This window comes from Perognathus longimembris, chromosome 11, assembly GCF_023159225.1.
Source record: "Perognathus longimembris pacificus isolate PPM17 chromosome 11, ASM2315922v1, whole genome shotgun sequence".
Classification (NCBI taxonomy): Eukaryota; Metazoa; Chordata; class Mammalia; order Rodentia; family Heteromyidae; genus Perognathus; species Perognathus longimembris.
Window position 1 is genome coordinate 36,670,703 of NC_063171.1, and position 16,022 is coordinate 36,686,724.

A 16,022-nucleotide genomic window follows, 5' to 3' on the forward strand; every position below is an offset into this window, starting at 1 on the left:
GTAGAGGTTTTGGAAATAGCTCCTTATGATTGTTTGAATATCGTGTGTACTTGTTGTAATTTTTCCTGTGGAGTCCCTGATTTTACGAATATGAGTCTCTTCTTTTTTTTGTGAGTCTTGCAAGGGGTCTGTCAATTTTGTTTATTTTCTCAAAGAACCAGCTTTTAGTCTTATTTATTTGTTGAATGGTCTTTCTATTTTCAATCAGATTTATCTCTTCTTTAATCTTTGTGATCTCTCTCCTCCTAGTCATTTTAGATTCGATCATTTCTTGTTTCTCCAGTTGTTTTAGTTTCATCATGAGGTTATTCACCTGCTCTGTTTCCATTCTTTTAATATGAGTGCTGAGGGCAATGATCTTGCCCCTCAGTACTGCCTTAGCTGTGTCGTGTCTCTTTTCTTTAATACCTTCACAAAAAGCCTAGTTTTATCCAACTTTTGGCAAGCATTGACCTGTCTTTAATTGTTTTCCTCTACTGTATCTTAATTTCTACTAATGGCTGTATTATTTCCTTCTTCTTACTTTAACTTTTAAAAAAGTATAGTTTTTAAAATACATGCAGGCAGATCCCATAATTTTCAGTATTTCTTCTAATACAGCTTATCCATTTATAGGTAAAAATTATTTAATATCAACTACTGGATGAATTATATACCAACAAGTTTTCATCTGTGATCTTTTTATTATCTTTTGATTAAAAATATCGTGCTTTTTATCATTTTTTATGTGCCAGACTCTTCATATTTACTTATCTTCTTTCACTTAGAGCTTAGAAGGATTTATCTGTCCATAGCAATCTACTGATTGTATATCTAAGTATAGAATTTAACTTTGATGTCTGATTCTTATTTATTTATTTTTCTTATTTATTGTCAAAGTGATGTACAGAGAGGTTACTGTTTCATACGTTAGGCATTGGGTATGTTTCTTTTTTTTTTTTGGCCAGTCCAGGGACTTGGACTCAGGGCCTGAGCACTGTCCCTGGCTTCTTTTTGCTCAAGGCTAGCACTCTGCCACTTGAGTCACAGCGTCACTTCTGGCCATTTTCTATATATGTGGTGCTGGGGAATTGAACCCAGGGCCTCATGTGTACGGGGCAAGCACTCTTGCCACTAGGCCATATCCCTAGCCCCATGGGTATGTTTCTTGAACTCTTTGTTACCTCCTCCCTCATTCCCCCCTCCCCCCTGATGTCTGATTCTTATAGTCACATATGGTACTCCTAGAGCAATAACTTTATAAAGAAAGATCACATCATCCAACCTGTTGTATAAAAGAACAAAATTAATATGAATCACTTTCCTTCCACAGTTTAATTGGCATTTGACAGAAGGTTATGAAAAGATAAAAGTCTGTGGCCTTGGCTTGTCCATTTTTCACAGACTAAATTATCTACCCCACTTATTGAAATTTGTGCCATCTACTCTCTTCCTTAGAGACCATGGGATCATCCGGACTCTGGATTTACCCATCTATGTCACACGAGTAAAGGGCAACAATGTATACTGCCTAGACAGGGAGTGTCGTCCTCGGGTACTCACCATTGATCCTACTGAGTTCAAATTCAAGCTGGCTTTGATCAATAGAAAATATGATGAGGTATGAAGTAAGAAAGCATACCAGGAGCATTAAGAGAGGCAGTGGCTCATTTTTTTCCTGCAAGTAATGTTTACTCTATCTACCCAACTCAAATGTCCAGGTACTGCACATGGTGAGGAATGCCAAATTAGTAGGCCAGTCTATCATTGCTTATCTCCAGAAGAAGGGGTATCCTGAAGTGGCATTGCACTTCGTTAAGGATGAAAAAACTCGCTTTAGTCTGGCACTGGAGTGTGGAAACATTGAGGTGAGAAAATTATACTCTGCAGCCCTAGATTTTTTAGAGAAGATGAGAGGGGTTAGAGTGGCATTGGTACCATTATCCTAGGCTTGATCCTTTAGCTAGAAAAGTGGAATTGGGGATATTTTTAAATTGTTAGATTGAGCCATCTTTTAGTGTTCCTATTTGCCTATTTCTACTTTTTTTTTCCTGTCTCTGCTTCTGCCACAGCATTTCCACCATTATTGACATTCTCAGACTGAAGTCAGTAACTTCCAAGATAAATATAGTATGAAATTTGTTTAAATCTCATTTCCTTGGCATTTGATTTTTTTTTGTGTCAGATGTAGGACTTGAACTCAGGGCCTAGAAGCTGTCCTTGAGCCTCTTTGTGCACAAGGCTAGCACTCTCCCACTTTTGAGCCACAGCGCCACTTCTAGTTTTTGAGTGGTTAATTGGAGATACACAGCGCCACTTCTGTTTTTTGAGTGGTTAATTGGAGATAAGAGTTTCATGGGGACTTTTCTACCTGGGCTGGCTTCAGATTGCAGTCCTTAGATCTCAGCCTCCTGAGTAGCTAGGATTACAGGTGTGAGCAACCAGTGCCCTGCAGCATTTGATCTAATTTAGGTGAAGGAATATTTATCAAATGTTGGGACTCAGGCTTTTTTTTTTTCAGGGAAGGAAAAGGCTTAAGAAAATTATTTTTCCAGTTCTGGATTTAAATCCTTTGTTTATTCTTTTGACTTTCCGAAAGCCTCTGTGGATCTTCAAACCTGGAAGATAGAATATACAGTAGCTAGGGGCTGGGGATTTAGCTCATCGGAATAGCGCCTGCCTGGCGAGCACAAGGCCCCAAGTTTGGTCCTCAGCTCTGTTTAAAAACAACAACAACAACAAAAAAAACAACTATAAAAGACCAAAAAAAAAAACAACAACAAAAAACCAATGCAGGGGCTGGGGATATAGCCTAGTGGCAAGAGTGCCTGCCTCGGATACACGAGGCCCTAGGTTCGATTCCCCAGCACCACATATACAGAAAACGGCCAGAAGCGGCGCTGTGGCTCAAGTGGCGGAGTGCTAGCCTTGAGCGGGAAGAAGCCAGGGACAGTGCTCAGGCCCGGAGTCCAAGGCCCAGGACTGGCCAAAATAAAAAAAATAAAAAAATAAAAAAAAAAAAACCAATGCAGCAGAAAATATGGTAGCTAGACAAATCTGAAATCAGTAACTACTAAACTAAACTGAAGATGAGATAGACTGAAAGCTAGGAGTGCTTGATAGTGTAGGAAGCGCTTTGAGAAATTTATTTCTTAGTAGGCAGAGACTTTGTTACAGTCCTTAGTTTTGTGTCATAGTATCCTCCACAGTATCTCATTAATTCTGGCCCTGGGGATTTTTTAGATTGCTCTGGAAGCAGCCAAAGCACTGGATGACAAGAACTGTTGGGAGAAACTGGGAGAAGTGGCCCTGCTACAAGGGAACCACCAAATTGTGGAAATGTGCTATCAGCGCACCAAAAACTTTGACAAACTTTCCTTCCTGTACCTTATCACTGGCAACCTGGAGAAACTTCGCAAGATGATGAAGATTGGTGAGCTACATACAACTAATGGGAAAAGGAGGGAGCTTTGTGGGGAAGCAGAAAGGCAAATAGAGATGACAGAACTTGACAGAGAAGTCCTAACTTGTTATTTCATTGGCTTGTTTGCAGCTGAGATCCGAAAGGACATGAGTGGCCATTATCAGAATGCACTCTACTTGGGTGATGTGTCAGAGCGAGTGCGGATCCTGAAGAACTGTGGGCAGAGTAAGTATTGGGGCCTTAGGAAATACTTTGACTTCACGCTTAATTATTGGTATATAGTGCTGAGGGGTTGTCTGTAATTGTACATATTTTCAGGGGAAATGACACAATCATACCACCTTGAGATTTTTTTCAAAGCCTAGTGGAAGTGTACACAGCCAAACAGTTTAGTCTAGCCAACACCTTTAGGAAAATATGGGGTAGTTAAAGTTCTAGTACTCTAGTAATGCAATTAGTCAGATGCCATACATTCCTTTACTTCCCATTTGGATATTTTACACATTATTTATTCATGTGTCCACTAAAGGATGGTTTTTGTTGTTTTGAGAACTTTCTCTAGATAGATAAATGGATATATACATATGTATAAGTACATATACACACATATGATACACACACACATATGCATTTAAGATGCATTAAGGGCTGGGCGCCAGTGGCTCATGTCTGTAATTCTAGCTATTCAGGAGGCTGAGATATCAGGATCACAATTCAAAGCCAGCTTAAGCAAGAAAGTCCATGAGACTCTTATCTCACCAATTAAGCACCAGAATAAAAGGCCAATTCCCCCCCTTCCCCCCCCAAATGGAGCTGTGGCTCAAGTGGTAGAGCTCTACCTTTGAGCAACAGAGCTCAGGACAGCACCCAGATCCTGAGTTCAAACCATAGGACCAACACACACACACACACACACACACACACACACACACACACACACACTAAGGAACAACAGTAAAGGGGTCAGCAGTGGTCAGATTGTTGTGAAGGTTAGAATCAAAATGAAGTGTGTGTGTGTGTGTGTGTGTGTGTGTGTGTGTGTGTGTGTGTGTGTGTGTGTGTGTGTCTGTTAACTGGGGTTTAAACTCAGAGCCTTGACCTTTTGCTAAGCAGGTACTCTAACACTTGAGCCACTCTACCAGTCCCTTTTGCATTGGTTATATTGAAAATAGAGTCTTACTTTATCCCAAGGCAGCCTAGATACAATATTCTGTGCTTCCAGGAACGTTGTTGCTAAGGTAACAGGCATGCACTGCAGTGCCAAGTCATTGGTTGAAATAGAGTCTCATTAACTTGCTCAGGCTGGCCTTGTCCCTCAGTCTTCTTATCTATACCTCGCAAGTAGCTAGGATTACAGGCTTTAGCCATCTCTCTTTGCACCAACCAATATGACTTACTAAAGTGCTAGATGTGATATGGAAGAGTCAGAAATTATTTTGAGGTTATTAATAGATCTTAAAGTAATTATATCAGTTATGGGTTAATTGCTTTGTAACAAATACCCCAGAACTTAATATAATTTGAGCATTTCTAATTCAGAAATCTGAAATACTCCAAAATCTGAAGAAAAAAAAAATTGTGCCAGTCCTGGGGCCTGAACTCAGGGCTTGAGCACTGCCCTTGAGCTTTTTCACTGAAGGCTAGCACTCTACCAATGGAGCCACACCTTCACAGGCATGAACCAACAATGCCTGGCCTAAGATTTCTTGAATGACAACCTGTTAACTCAAAATATTTCTAATTTTGGGTTTCAGATTTACAGGTAAGATATACTTAACCAGGAAAGTCAATGTAAATGCTCCAACCCCTTCCTCCCAAAAAACCCTCCAAAATCGGAAACACACTTCCAGTACCGTTTCAAATAAGGAATCTTCAATTTTCAGTTAAAACTGTAACCAGCATTTATTACTTCATATTTGGGATATGGCTTACTTAGCTCTGGCTTGAAGCCTGTGATAAGACTGAAGTGGAGGTATTGGCCTGGGCTGGTAGCCCATCGAGAATCTGTTTCCAGCCAGGCACTGTGTCTCATGCCTTAATCATAGCTACTCAGGAGGCTAAGATCTGAGGATCACAGTTCAAAGCCATCCTGGGCAGGAAAGTCCGAGATTCTTATCTCCGATTAACCACCAGAAAACCAGAAGTGGCTCTGTGGCCAAAGTGGTAGAGCGCTAGCTTTGAGCTAAAGAGCTCAAGGACAATGCCCAGGCTGTGAGATCAAGCCCCATGACCAACCAAAAAAAATAAAAGAATCTGCTTCCATATTCACTCTTAGGGTATCAGCATTCCTCAAGACTTTGTTCTCTGTTGTTTGGAAGACCAAATTGTCTTGGTATATTGATTTCTTTTGTATTTCACAACATGGCAGCTGGTTTCTCTCAGAGAAAGCTTAAAGAGCACCCAAAATAGAAGTCACAATTGTAAGCTAGTCTTGTACATAATACTTCATCAGTCTTGCCATGTTCTCTCCATAAGAAGCCAGTTAACAAGTGTAACTCACACTTGAGAGAAAATACTATGAAAGTATGTGGCTACTAGGAGATAGGGTCACATGATGATTATCTTTACCCCCCTAGAAGAGTCTCCCACAGCAGCATTCATTTGAAATGTTCCTATGCCAAAGTCTGTTTTACCTGCAGAGTCCCTGGCCTATCTCACAGCTGCTACCCATGGCTTAGATGAAGAAGCTGAGAGCCTGAAGGAGACATTTGATCCAGAGAAAGAGACAGTGAGTATTTATGTGTACTAGTATCTCTTATTACAGGTCTTAGAACAATGTAAAACTATAAATTACATGGTAGAGTGGGTAAGGCTGATGGAGCAGTTTGTATTTATGGAATTATCACAATAGAATCTCCCTTGTACAACTAATGTAATAAAAAAGACCTACGTAAGAAGTTAACAGGACCCCCATTTCAAACAAAAAGCCAGGCATGGTTGTGTGCGCCTATGGTCCCAACTATACAGGAAGCCATAGGTTGGTAGATCCAGGTCTAGGCCTTCCCCAGGCAAAAACTCAAGACCCTATTTTCAAAATGAGCAAAAAGAGCTAAAGACATAGATCAGGTGGCAGAGTGCTTGAAGTGCAAGACCCTGAATTCAGACTCATAGTATTACCAAAAAAAAAGAAGCTGGACACCAGTGCCTCATGCCTATAATCCTAGCTACTCAGGAGAATGAGATCTGAGGATCACAGTTTGAAGACAGCCCAGGCAGGAAAGTCTGTGAGGCTCAGGGACAGTGTCCAGGCCCTGAGATTAAGCCCCAGGACCAGCAAAAAGAGAAGAACTAGGCACCATAATCCTAGCCTATAATCCTAGCTGTTCAGGAAGCTGAGATCTAAGGATTGTTGTTTGAAGCCAGTCCAGGCAAGAAAGTCTGGAAGACTCTCATCTCCAATTAACAACCAAAATAGCCATAGGTAGACTTGAGGCTCTAGTAATAGAGCACCAGCTTTGAGTGAAAAGGCTCAGGAATCTCAAGGACAGTGCCTAGGTCCTGAGTTCAAGCCCTAGGATGAGCACGGGGGGGGGGGGGGGGGAAGAGCTCAAAGGAGATTTCATAAATGTCCCTACGTGAATCCAAGAGTTGTTGTTTTCTTTCACCTCTTAGATCCCAGACATCGACCCTAATGCCAAGCTGCTCCAACCACCTGCTCCAATTATGCCATTAGATACAAATTGGCCCTTATTAACTGTGTCCAAAGGATTCTTTGAAGGCTCTATTGCCAGCAAGGGTAAGTACCCATTTCTCCCATAGCATTTTGTTATTTGTTTTGTGAGGAAGTTTTAGAAAGTTTCATTTATTAGTTTCATCTACCCTTTTATTCTGCAATGCCAGAGCAGCTACAGAAATGTGATCCCAGTCACAGCAAGGATGCAGTCTTATAAAAAGCAAAGGCTTAGGGCTGTGAATGTGGCTTAGTGGTAGAGTTCTTGCCTAGCATGCACAAAGCCCTGCATTTGATTCCTCAGCACCACATAAACAGAAAAAGCCAGAAGTGGCACTGTGGCTCATAGTGCTAGCCTTGAGCAAAAGGAAGCCAGGGATAGTGCTTAGGCCCTGAGTTCAAGCCCCAGGACTGGCCAAAAAAAAGCAAAGGTTTTTTGAGGACAATAAAAAAAATTGGAAAACGGGGACATAGAGAAAAACCTCTATTTCCATTAATAACTTATATCAACATTTTGGTGTATTTCTGTAGGATTTGCCATATATGTAGTCATATCCTATATTCAATATTTTGTCATTCATGACAGTCTTAATTCCACAGTGCAGATGTGCATATATATGTACTACCTCTCTCTCTCAGTGCTACCTTTACTCTTCTATTTTTCCGGGATACCTCTTTGTTTATTCCATCTAAGTAAGAAACTGTATGCCCAACACTGCTCTTTTCTTTCTTTCCTGTGGACTCCCCATCCTCATGCACATACTGTAATGGTAGTAACATAGGAAAGATCTCAGGAAGAAATTTCAAGAGTGGAAAAGACTGATAAAAAATGATTTGAGAGCTACTTTTTGGTATTAAGAAATCCAATTATCTAACTGCCTCTGTAGCTGTCCCCTCTCTTGTTTTTTGTGTATATGGTGCTAAGGTTAGACCAGACAAGCACTGTGCCAAGCCACTATTTACCTCTGTCCTGTTCACATTCTCTGTGAAAAATGTTGCAATTTAGTATAACATTCTACAACAATAAATATCACATGAAAATAGTAAGTGGGCAGGACCTGAGCAATTGTTTTTGAAAGGTTGTAGCTTGCTTGCAAAGAAGACTGCATCTCAAACTTGCCAGTCTATAAGCAGCTCTACCTGTTCTTCTTTCTGTAGGGAAGGGAGGAGCACTGGCTGCTGACATTGACATTGACACTGTTGGTACTGAAGGCTGGGGAGAAGATGCAGAACTGCAGCTGGATGAAGGTAAGAGTACAGTTTTAAAACTGTTCTGGGGTAATGGACTTATTGCATTAAGACTAGTTACAGGGTAGTCTGTATGTAGGTTTCCAAAGTATGGGACCAACTAGGTTCCCAACATTTTTCTTTCCTTTGGCTAAGAGTATGCCACCATACACATCTATTTTGAGCTTGGATTTTCCTTTGCAGATGGATTTGTGGAGGCTCCAGAAGGTTTGGGGGATGATGCTCTTGGCAAGGGGCAGGAAGAAGGAGGTGGTTGGGATGTAGAGGAAGATCTGGAGCTTCCCCCTGAATTGGTATGTGAAATTCCTACCCTTGGAATGTTCTCCTCTAGTCTCCCTATAGAAACCAGTAACCTCATTCCCTCCACCCCCACCCTACACACACTTGTCCTGGGGGTCTTCAAAAGGAAGAGATTTAGACCCTTCTCCTAATCTGATGTTTATCTCCCACTTGAAGAAAGGAGTGAAATCATTAGAATTGTATCCTTAGCAGCTTATGAGAAAGCAGCGAGCTTTTTTTTTTTTTTTTTTTTTTTTTTTGGCAGTCCTGGTGCTTGGACTGAGGGCCTGAGCACTGTCCCTGGCTTCTTTTTTGCTCAAGGCTAGCACTCTACCACTTGAGCCACAGCACCACTTCTGGCTTTTTCTGTATATGTGGTGCTGAGGAATCGAACCCAGAGCTTCATGCATGCTAGGCAGGCACACTACCACTAAACCACATAAAACCCAAAATGGAGCTTTTACTATGTTACTTTGTCATTGGAGAGGCAGCTTCACTTATGGGGGTCTTCTCCCATCACCCTTTTCCCCCAGTAGAAATAAAGAACAAAATAATTATTTTGGATTTGTCAGAATAATGTAATGAATACCTTTTTTTGGTGGGGGGGGGTATCAGTATGGGGCTTGAACTCAAGGCTTTGAGCTTGTTTGACTTGCACTTAAGGCTGGTATTCTACTACTTGAGCTACATCTCTGCTTAGGACTTTGATGATGTTCTTGTTGTTAAAAAAGCTGCTTTGAACTGAAATCCTCAGATCTCAGCCTCCTGAGTAGCTAGTATAATAGGCATGAGCCACCAGCACTCAGCTTTACAAGGCTTTTAAAAATGACTTAATACTCTTTTTCCCTGTAGGACGTATCCCCAGGAGCAGCTGGTGGGGCTGAAGATGGTTTCTTTGTGCCCCCAACCAAAGGGACAAGTCCAACTCAAGTAAGCAGAGTCAATGTTTCTGAACTGGCTAATATTTGATTAATTAGTGTATAAAATGTATTGGATACTTTTCTGCTAATAGATCTGGAGGAGGATAATCTGGAAAGAGAAGGACAAAATTTCACTTGGCTTGGGTTTTCTGTTTGTCATTAGATCTGGTGCAATAACTCACAGCTTCCAGTTGATCACATCCTGGCAGGCTCTTTTGAAACAGCCATGCGGGTAAGTCTTCTTAAAGTAATCCTGGCGGTCTTGAGTATGCCTAGCCTCAGGGCTCCAGGGAGATGGTTGACTCATCTTTTTAGCCAAATGGAAATGATCTAACCCACGAGGGCAGATTGTGATTTATATGGAAGCTGTTGTTCTTGTTTAAGGGACTTGCTTCATAAGGCCTTCCTTTTACCTGCATTCTTAGCCTAGTAATCTTTTTAAAAAGATCCTTTTAGACATTTCCACCTATGATAGCCTGATTTCTACCTCACATAAGTTAGCACTTCTCCTGAACCAGATGTATGTTTTAAACACCAAGTCATGTATTTTTAATAACTAGAATAATCACTGACATTTATTTAGTGTCACTGTGTGCCAAACATTATCCTAAAATATATTATTAAATGAAGTAGGTCCTATAATTAAATGTATTCTTTTAATGATGAAACAGTACAAAGAAAAATACCTTACTGAGATCAGTTAGTTTTAAAGGGCAGGGCCAGATTCCTTACATTTCTTTTTACCTGTGTTCTAGCTTCTTCATGACCAGGTAGGAGTAGTGCAATTTGGCCCCTACAAGCAACTGTTCCTGCAGACATATGCTCGAGGCCGTACAACCTATCAGGCTCTTCCCTGCTTGCCCTCCATGTATAGCTACCCCAATCGAAATTGGTAAGTTCTCTTGCTCCTTTGCTTCTATCAGTTCCAAGATGGGGTAGATATTTCAAATAGTCACAGTCAGAATTGTCCCAGCATGTGGTCTACTTCCTATTCCCCAATTACTTTCACAGTTGGGTATTGTTGATTTTTTTTTTCAGAAATGAGTCCTGCTTGTCTGCTGACTGTCCTGTTTTCCTATTTTTCCATTTCCAGGAAGGATGCGGGCCTGAAGAATGGTGTGCCAGCTGTGGGCCTGAAGCTTAATGACCTCATCCAACGATTGCAGCTGTGCTACCAGCTCACCACGGTTGGCAAGTTTGAGGAGGCTGTAGAAAAGTTCCGTTCAATCCTACTCAGTGTGCCACTTCTAGTTGTGGACAATAAACAGGAGATTGCAGAGGTAGGCAAGGTTTATCCACTTGTCCCAATCCTAGTCACATCCCACATTCTTTTTTTTTTTTGGCCAGTCCTGGGCCTTGGACTCAGGGCCTGAGCACTGTCCCTGGCTTCTTCCCGCTCAAGGCTAGCACTCTGCCACTTGAGCCACAGCGCCGTTTCTGGCCGTTTTCTGTATATGTGGTGCTAGGGAATTGAACCTAGGGCCTCGTGTATCCGAGGCAGGCACTCTTGCCACTAGGCTATATCCCCAGCCCCTTCATCCCACATTCTTACCATGTCTTTCCTCTGCCACCCCTCCAGGCCCAGCAGCTCATCACCATTTGCCGTGAATATATTGTGGGTTTGTGCATGGAGATAGAAAGGAAGAAGCTGCCCAAAGAGACTTTAGAACAGCAGAAACGCATCTGTGAGGTAAGATCTGTGGGGCTCTTGAGCACTAACAGAGGCATACTTCCCTTCTCCTTTCATTCCTGTATTCTTTGGTTCCAAATCTAGATCTGGCTTTGAGGAGGAAGGCTTTGGGTGCAGGTCTGTGAAATGCGGCTACATTTCTCTACCTTTCTTCCTCATTTTGTCAGTCCTCTGTGATTTATAGCCAGTCCTGCTGGCCTTTTGTTTTTTGTATATAAACCCAGTTGTCAGTCTGGCTTATGTTCTTTTTCTATCCACCAGATGGCAGCCTATTTCACCCACTCAAATCTGCAGCCTGTTCACATGATCCTGGTGCTGCGAACAGCCCTCAACCTCTTCTTTAAGCTCAAGAACTTCAAGACAGCAGCCACTTTTGCTCGGCGCCTCCTGGAACTTGGGCCCAAGCCTGAAGTAGCTCAACAGGTAAATGAGAACTACCACATAAGTTAACCAGATCTGGTCTTATATACAAGTATCAGAAGACCAAGATCTTTGCCTCTGAAACAAAATAACATATGGTATTCAGCCAAACAGAATGCCACCTTTTGTTTAATTACACATAAGTGCTTTTTTTTTTGTTCTTATATTTGTACCAAAATAATAATTTATTCAGATATGGCACTAGTGTGAGCATGATCTGTAACCTAGAACAGCATCTGAAGAAAATCTCAATCTTGTTTTTAAACTCCAGATATCCTATCTTGAACACTCTACTTTATATGAGTAGTCCATTATTTATGCCTTCCAAAACCATTCTTCTTGGGCAGTGGAAACCTGTTTTAACCCTGTGACTGACCCTGATAATCTCTAGACTTGGTACAAGATTATGGGGTCTCTCTCCATGGAGCCTCATTAGCATTGATAGGAGGAAATCTTTGCTGCTTCTTTTTTTTCCTTTACTTACTTTTTTTTTTTTTTGAGACACAGTCTTACACTGTCTTAAACTCATAATCCTCCAGCCTCAACCCTCCTGGGTGTTGGGATTACAGTTCTGCACCACTATGCCCACAAGAAGATACAATTTTGATAATATAGGAATGGCAATGTTTGATTCTTCACATTCATCCAGTGTAAATGATGGGGCCTATTTCATACAGTACAGTTGCTCTTGAATCAGAGAGTTGTTATATGCCTCTTTCTGTCCTCTCAAACACTCCTTCCCTCTCCTAGACCCGAAAAATCCTGTCTGCCTGTGAGAAGAATCCTACAGATGCCTACCAGCTCAATTATGACATGCACAACCCCTTTGACATTTGTGCTGCATCCTATCGGCCCATCTACCGTGGAAAACCAGTGGAGAAATGTCCACTCAGTGGGGCTTGCTATTCCCCTGAGTTCAAGGGTCAAATCTGCAGGGTCACTACAGTAAGTACTGTATGAAAAAATGCAACTAGGTTATTGAGGGAAGGAGTAAGAAAAGCAACATGTTGGTTATTTTCTTCCCTAGTATTGGCCCCAGCTTCTTTGGGCATTGACACTAAAGAGAGCTCGAACTTTTCCCATTTCTAAGTAACAATACATCCATCTATTGTGTTCATTGAGGGGTGTAGACAATGAGCTTTCTAGGGTTCTCAGCCTCACAAATCTCTTAAGTTGATCCTTTGTTTCCTCTTCTACAGGTGACAGAGATTGGTAAAGACGTGATTGGTCTGAGGATCAGTCCTCTTCAATTTCGCTAAGGACCCCTTTGTGTGCATGTCTCTATCCTCCTAACCTGCCCTTCCCTTCTGATTGACATTTTGTTCTCCCTAAAGTAATATCCTTTTTTCACAAATAAGAATGTCTAAAAAAACTTGTCTTTGCTCCCAAGGACCTCTCTGACCTTCTCAAAGTGACTAAAATTATGGTCACAATTGTCCTTGCCTTTCTAGCTTGGTTGGATCTTTCAAGTAATAAAAACTTGGTGATGGACAATTGTTAAGTAAATTTCTCCAATATTTATTCTTCCTCTTTCCTCCTCACCACTTTTTTCCTTTCTATTAGAAAAGAGAATGTAATAAATACCACTTTTTATTCAGCCACATTAAATTCTTAGCTATCTCTCATTTTCCTTAGGCATTTAAGTTCTTTGCAGATAGTCTCTGTGCACCCAGACATTTCCTGAAGTCTAAGAAGAAATCTTTTGGTTTTTTTCCAAATGCATTCCCCTTTTCATTAACTTGTTCTTTCAAACTATTCTTATATTTTGTTGCTCATAATAAATTTCTATAAGAGGTGCTTGGCTTGCCGTTTATTTCCTGAATACTTTGTTTATGTTCACTCTATGTAGCTACCCCACCAAAATAGGTATCTTTCCTTCCATAATTATTACTGCCGGGTGCCAGTAGATCAACACCTGTAATCCTAGCTACATAGGAGAGCTGCAAACAGGAGGATCACAGTTTGAGGCCAGCTAGAGCAGAATTTTTTTTTATTTTTATTTTTTTGCCAGTCTTGGGCTTGGACTCAGGGCCTGAGCACTGTCCCTGGCTTCTTTTTGCTCAAGGCTAGCACTCTACCACTTGAGCCCACAGCGCCACTTCTAGCCATTTTCTATATATGTGGTGCTGGGGAATCGAACCCAGGGCTTCATGTATACAAGGCAAGCACTCTTGCCACTAAGCCATATTCCCAGCCCCTAGAGCAGAAAATTTATGAGACCCTCCTCACAGACCCACAGCTGGGCCTGATTGTACATGCCTGTCCTGGTGTTATAGGAAGCTGAGTTAAGGAAGATTGGCTCAAGGTCATTCCTAGCCAGATAAGTCTGAAAGGCTCCATCTCAAGAATGGAGAAGCTGGGCATGGTAATATATACTACACCTGTCTTCCCAACTATAATGGGAAACCTGAAATAGATGAATTGCTGTCTAGGTGAGCACCTGGGTAGGAATAAAGGCCCTTTTTCAAAAATAACAAGCACCAAAAAGGGAGCTGTGTTTATCAGTAGAAATCAAAACAAAAAGACTCAAGTAATACCCACTATTGGGATGGAAAAAAAGCTTTCATTCAGGTATGTGAGACAGATCTAAGCTGCTGTGAGAATGTTAGAAAACAGCTCCCCATTCCATTTTTTTACTGCAGCCTGCCTTCTGTTGCTGATTACAGCCAATATTTATTGAGCACCTACCATGTACCTAGAAATTTTACTTCTAATACATTTGTGTAAGATTAGTATACAGTACATTTTCTGCTTGATCACATTGGCAATATGGCATATAGTTTGCTAAGATGAGGCAGAGTAATGTACTGAGCCTATGACTTAAAATACAATTTTTACAGTTTAAATTCATGTTTTAATATATTCATACAGTTAAAAATTAGTAAATGAAAAAACCATCCTGTGACATGTCTTCTTTCCATTCCTTTCTGAGCTACCCATTTCCTATCACCTGTCCCCAAACCACAGATAGTAACTTCTTTATAGTCTTCAGTATGTATGTTAGCCAGGCATTGGTAGCTCAGACCTATAATCCTAGCTGTTCAAGAGGCTGAGATCTGAGGCTCACAGTTCAAAGGAGCCAGAGCAGATAAACTAGATAAGATTCTTTTTTAGGGGCTGGGAATATGGCCTAGTGGCAAAAAGTGCTTGCCTCATATACATGAAGCCCTGGGTTCAATTCCCCAGCACCACATATAGAGAAAATGGCCAGAAGTGGCGCTGTGCCTCAAGTGACAGAGTGCTAGCCTTGAGCAAAAAGAAGCCAGGGGCAGTGCTCAGGCCCTGAGTCTAAGCCCCAGGACTGGCAAAAAAAAAAAAGATTCTTTAAAAAAAAAAAATATTTATGGGCTGGGGATATAGCCTAGTGGCAAGAGTGCCTGCCTCGGATACACGAGGCCCTAGGTTCAATTCCCCAGCACCACATATACAGAAAACGGCCAGAAGCTGCGCTGTGGCTCAAGTGGCAGAGTGCTAGCCTTGAGCGGGAATAAGCCAGGGACAGTGCTCAGGCCCTGAGTCCAAGGCCCAGGACTGGCAAAAAAAAAAATTATTGTCAAAGTGATGTACAGGGGGGTTACAGTTTCATACGTAAGGCCATGGATACATTTCTTGTTCTGTTTGTTACCTCCTCCCTCATTCCCTCGTTCCCTCTCACCCCATGAGTTGTTTAGTTGGTTTACACCAAATGGTTTTGCAAGTATTGCTTTGGAGTCATTTGTCTTTATCCATTGTCTCTCGATATTGATATTCCCTTTCACTTCCCTAGATTCTTATCTCTGGTTAATCAGCAAAATTCTGGAAGTGCTAGTGTTGCTCAAGTTATAGAAGTAAGTTGGGAATGTGGCTTAGTAGTAGAGTGCTTGCCTAGCCAGCATGCGTGAAGCCCTGGATTCAATTCCTCAGTTACCACATAAACAGAAAAAAAAAAAAACTGGAAGTAGCTCTAGTGATAGAGTGCTAGCCTTGAGCAAAAGAAGCTCAGGGATAGTGCCCACACCCTGAGTTCAAGCCCCAGGACTGGGGGGAAAAAAAATCAAGTGATAGCCAGCCTTGAGCAAAAATCTGAGCAAGAGGTCCTGAGTTGAAGCACATCTTAGTATATTCCTTCACCTTCACTTTTAACTTCTCTATTATATGGCTTATTTTAAGTTATGAAATTGCCTCAATACATATTTTCAGTCTTTTGTAATTATTAACATTGCTTCAATAACTTGAGCATTACATTGTATGGGTATGTATGTCTGAGGGTAAACTCCTAAAAGTGCAATGCTTGTTTCAAAGAGCAAAGGCCTTTACAGTACACATAGTTTTAAGAGATTTTTTTTGTCCTCTTTAATTAGTGTATATTAATTTTACACAATGGTGTCATTGTGTTACTTCCATAAATGCATA

At 41.3% G+C, this 16,022-nt stretch overlaps 1 protein-coding gene across 2 annotated transcripts in view; it reads left to right on the top strand.

The window, feature by feature from the left end:
• Positions 1-13,427, top strand: part of Copa (COPI coat complex subunit alpha) — a 49,094-nt gene extending 35,667 nt beyond the window's left edge. Inside the window, exons 18-33 of one of the 2 annotated variants that reach the window (XM_048356617.1) lie at positions 1,438-1,600; positions 1,701-1,847; positions 3,223-3,412; positions 3,533-3,628; positions 6,043-6,131; positions 7,016-7,139; positions 8,232-8,321; positions 8,505-8,614; positions 9,453-9,530; positions 9,684-9,752; positions 10,276-10,412; positions 10,614-10,800; positions 11,100-11,210; positions 11,472-11,633; positions 12,381-12,575; positions 12,830-13,427. In XM_048356617.1, the coding sequence (XP_048212574.1) occupies positions 1,438-1,600; positions 1,701-1,847; positions 3,223-3,412; positions 3,533-3,628; positions 6,043-6,131; positions 7,016-7,139; positions 8,232-8,321; positions 8,505-8,614; positions 9,453-9,530; positions 9,684-9,752; positions 10,276-10,412; positions 10,614-10,800; positions 11,100-11,210; positions 11,472-11,633; positions 12,381-12,575; positions 12,830-12,889 (2,008 nt within the window). In that variant the 3' untranslated portion in view covers positions 12,890-13,427. Of the gene's footprint in view, positions 1-1,437; positions 1,601-1,700; positions 1,848-3,222; positions 3,413-3,532; positions 3,629-6,042; positions 6,132-7,015; positions 7,140-8,231; positions 8,322-8,504; positions 8,615-9,452; positions 9,531-9,683; positions 9,753-10,275; positions 10,413-10,613; positions 10,846-11,064; positions 11,211-11,471; positions 11,634-12,380; positions 12,576-12,829 lie in introns of those variants that run through there. The other variant, XR_007212488.1, reaches the window with a different exon arrangement.
• Positions 13,428-16,022: the final 2,595 nt, after the last annotated feature.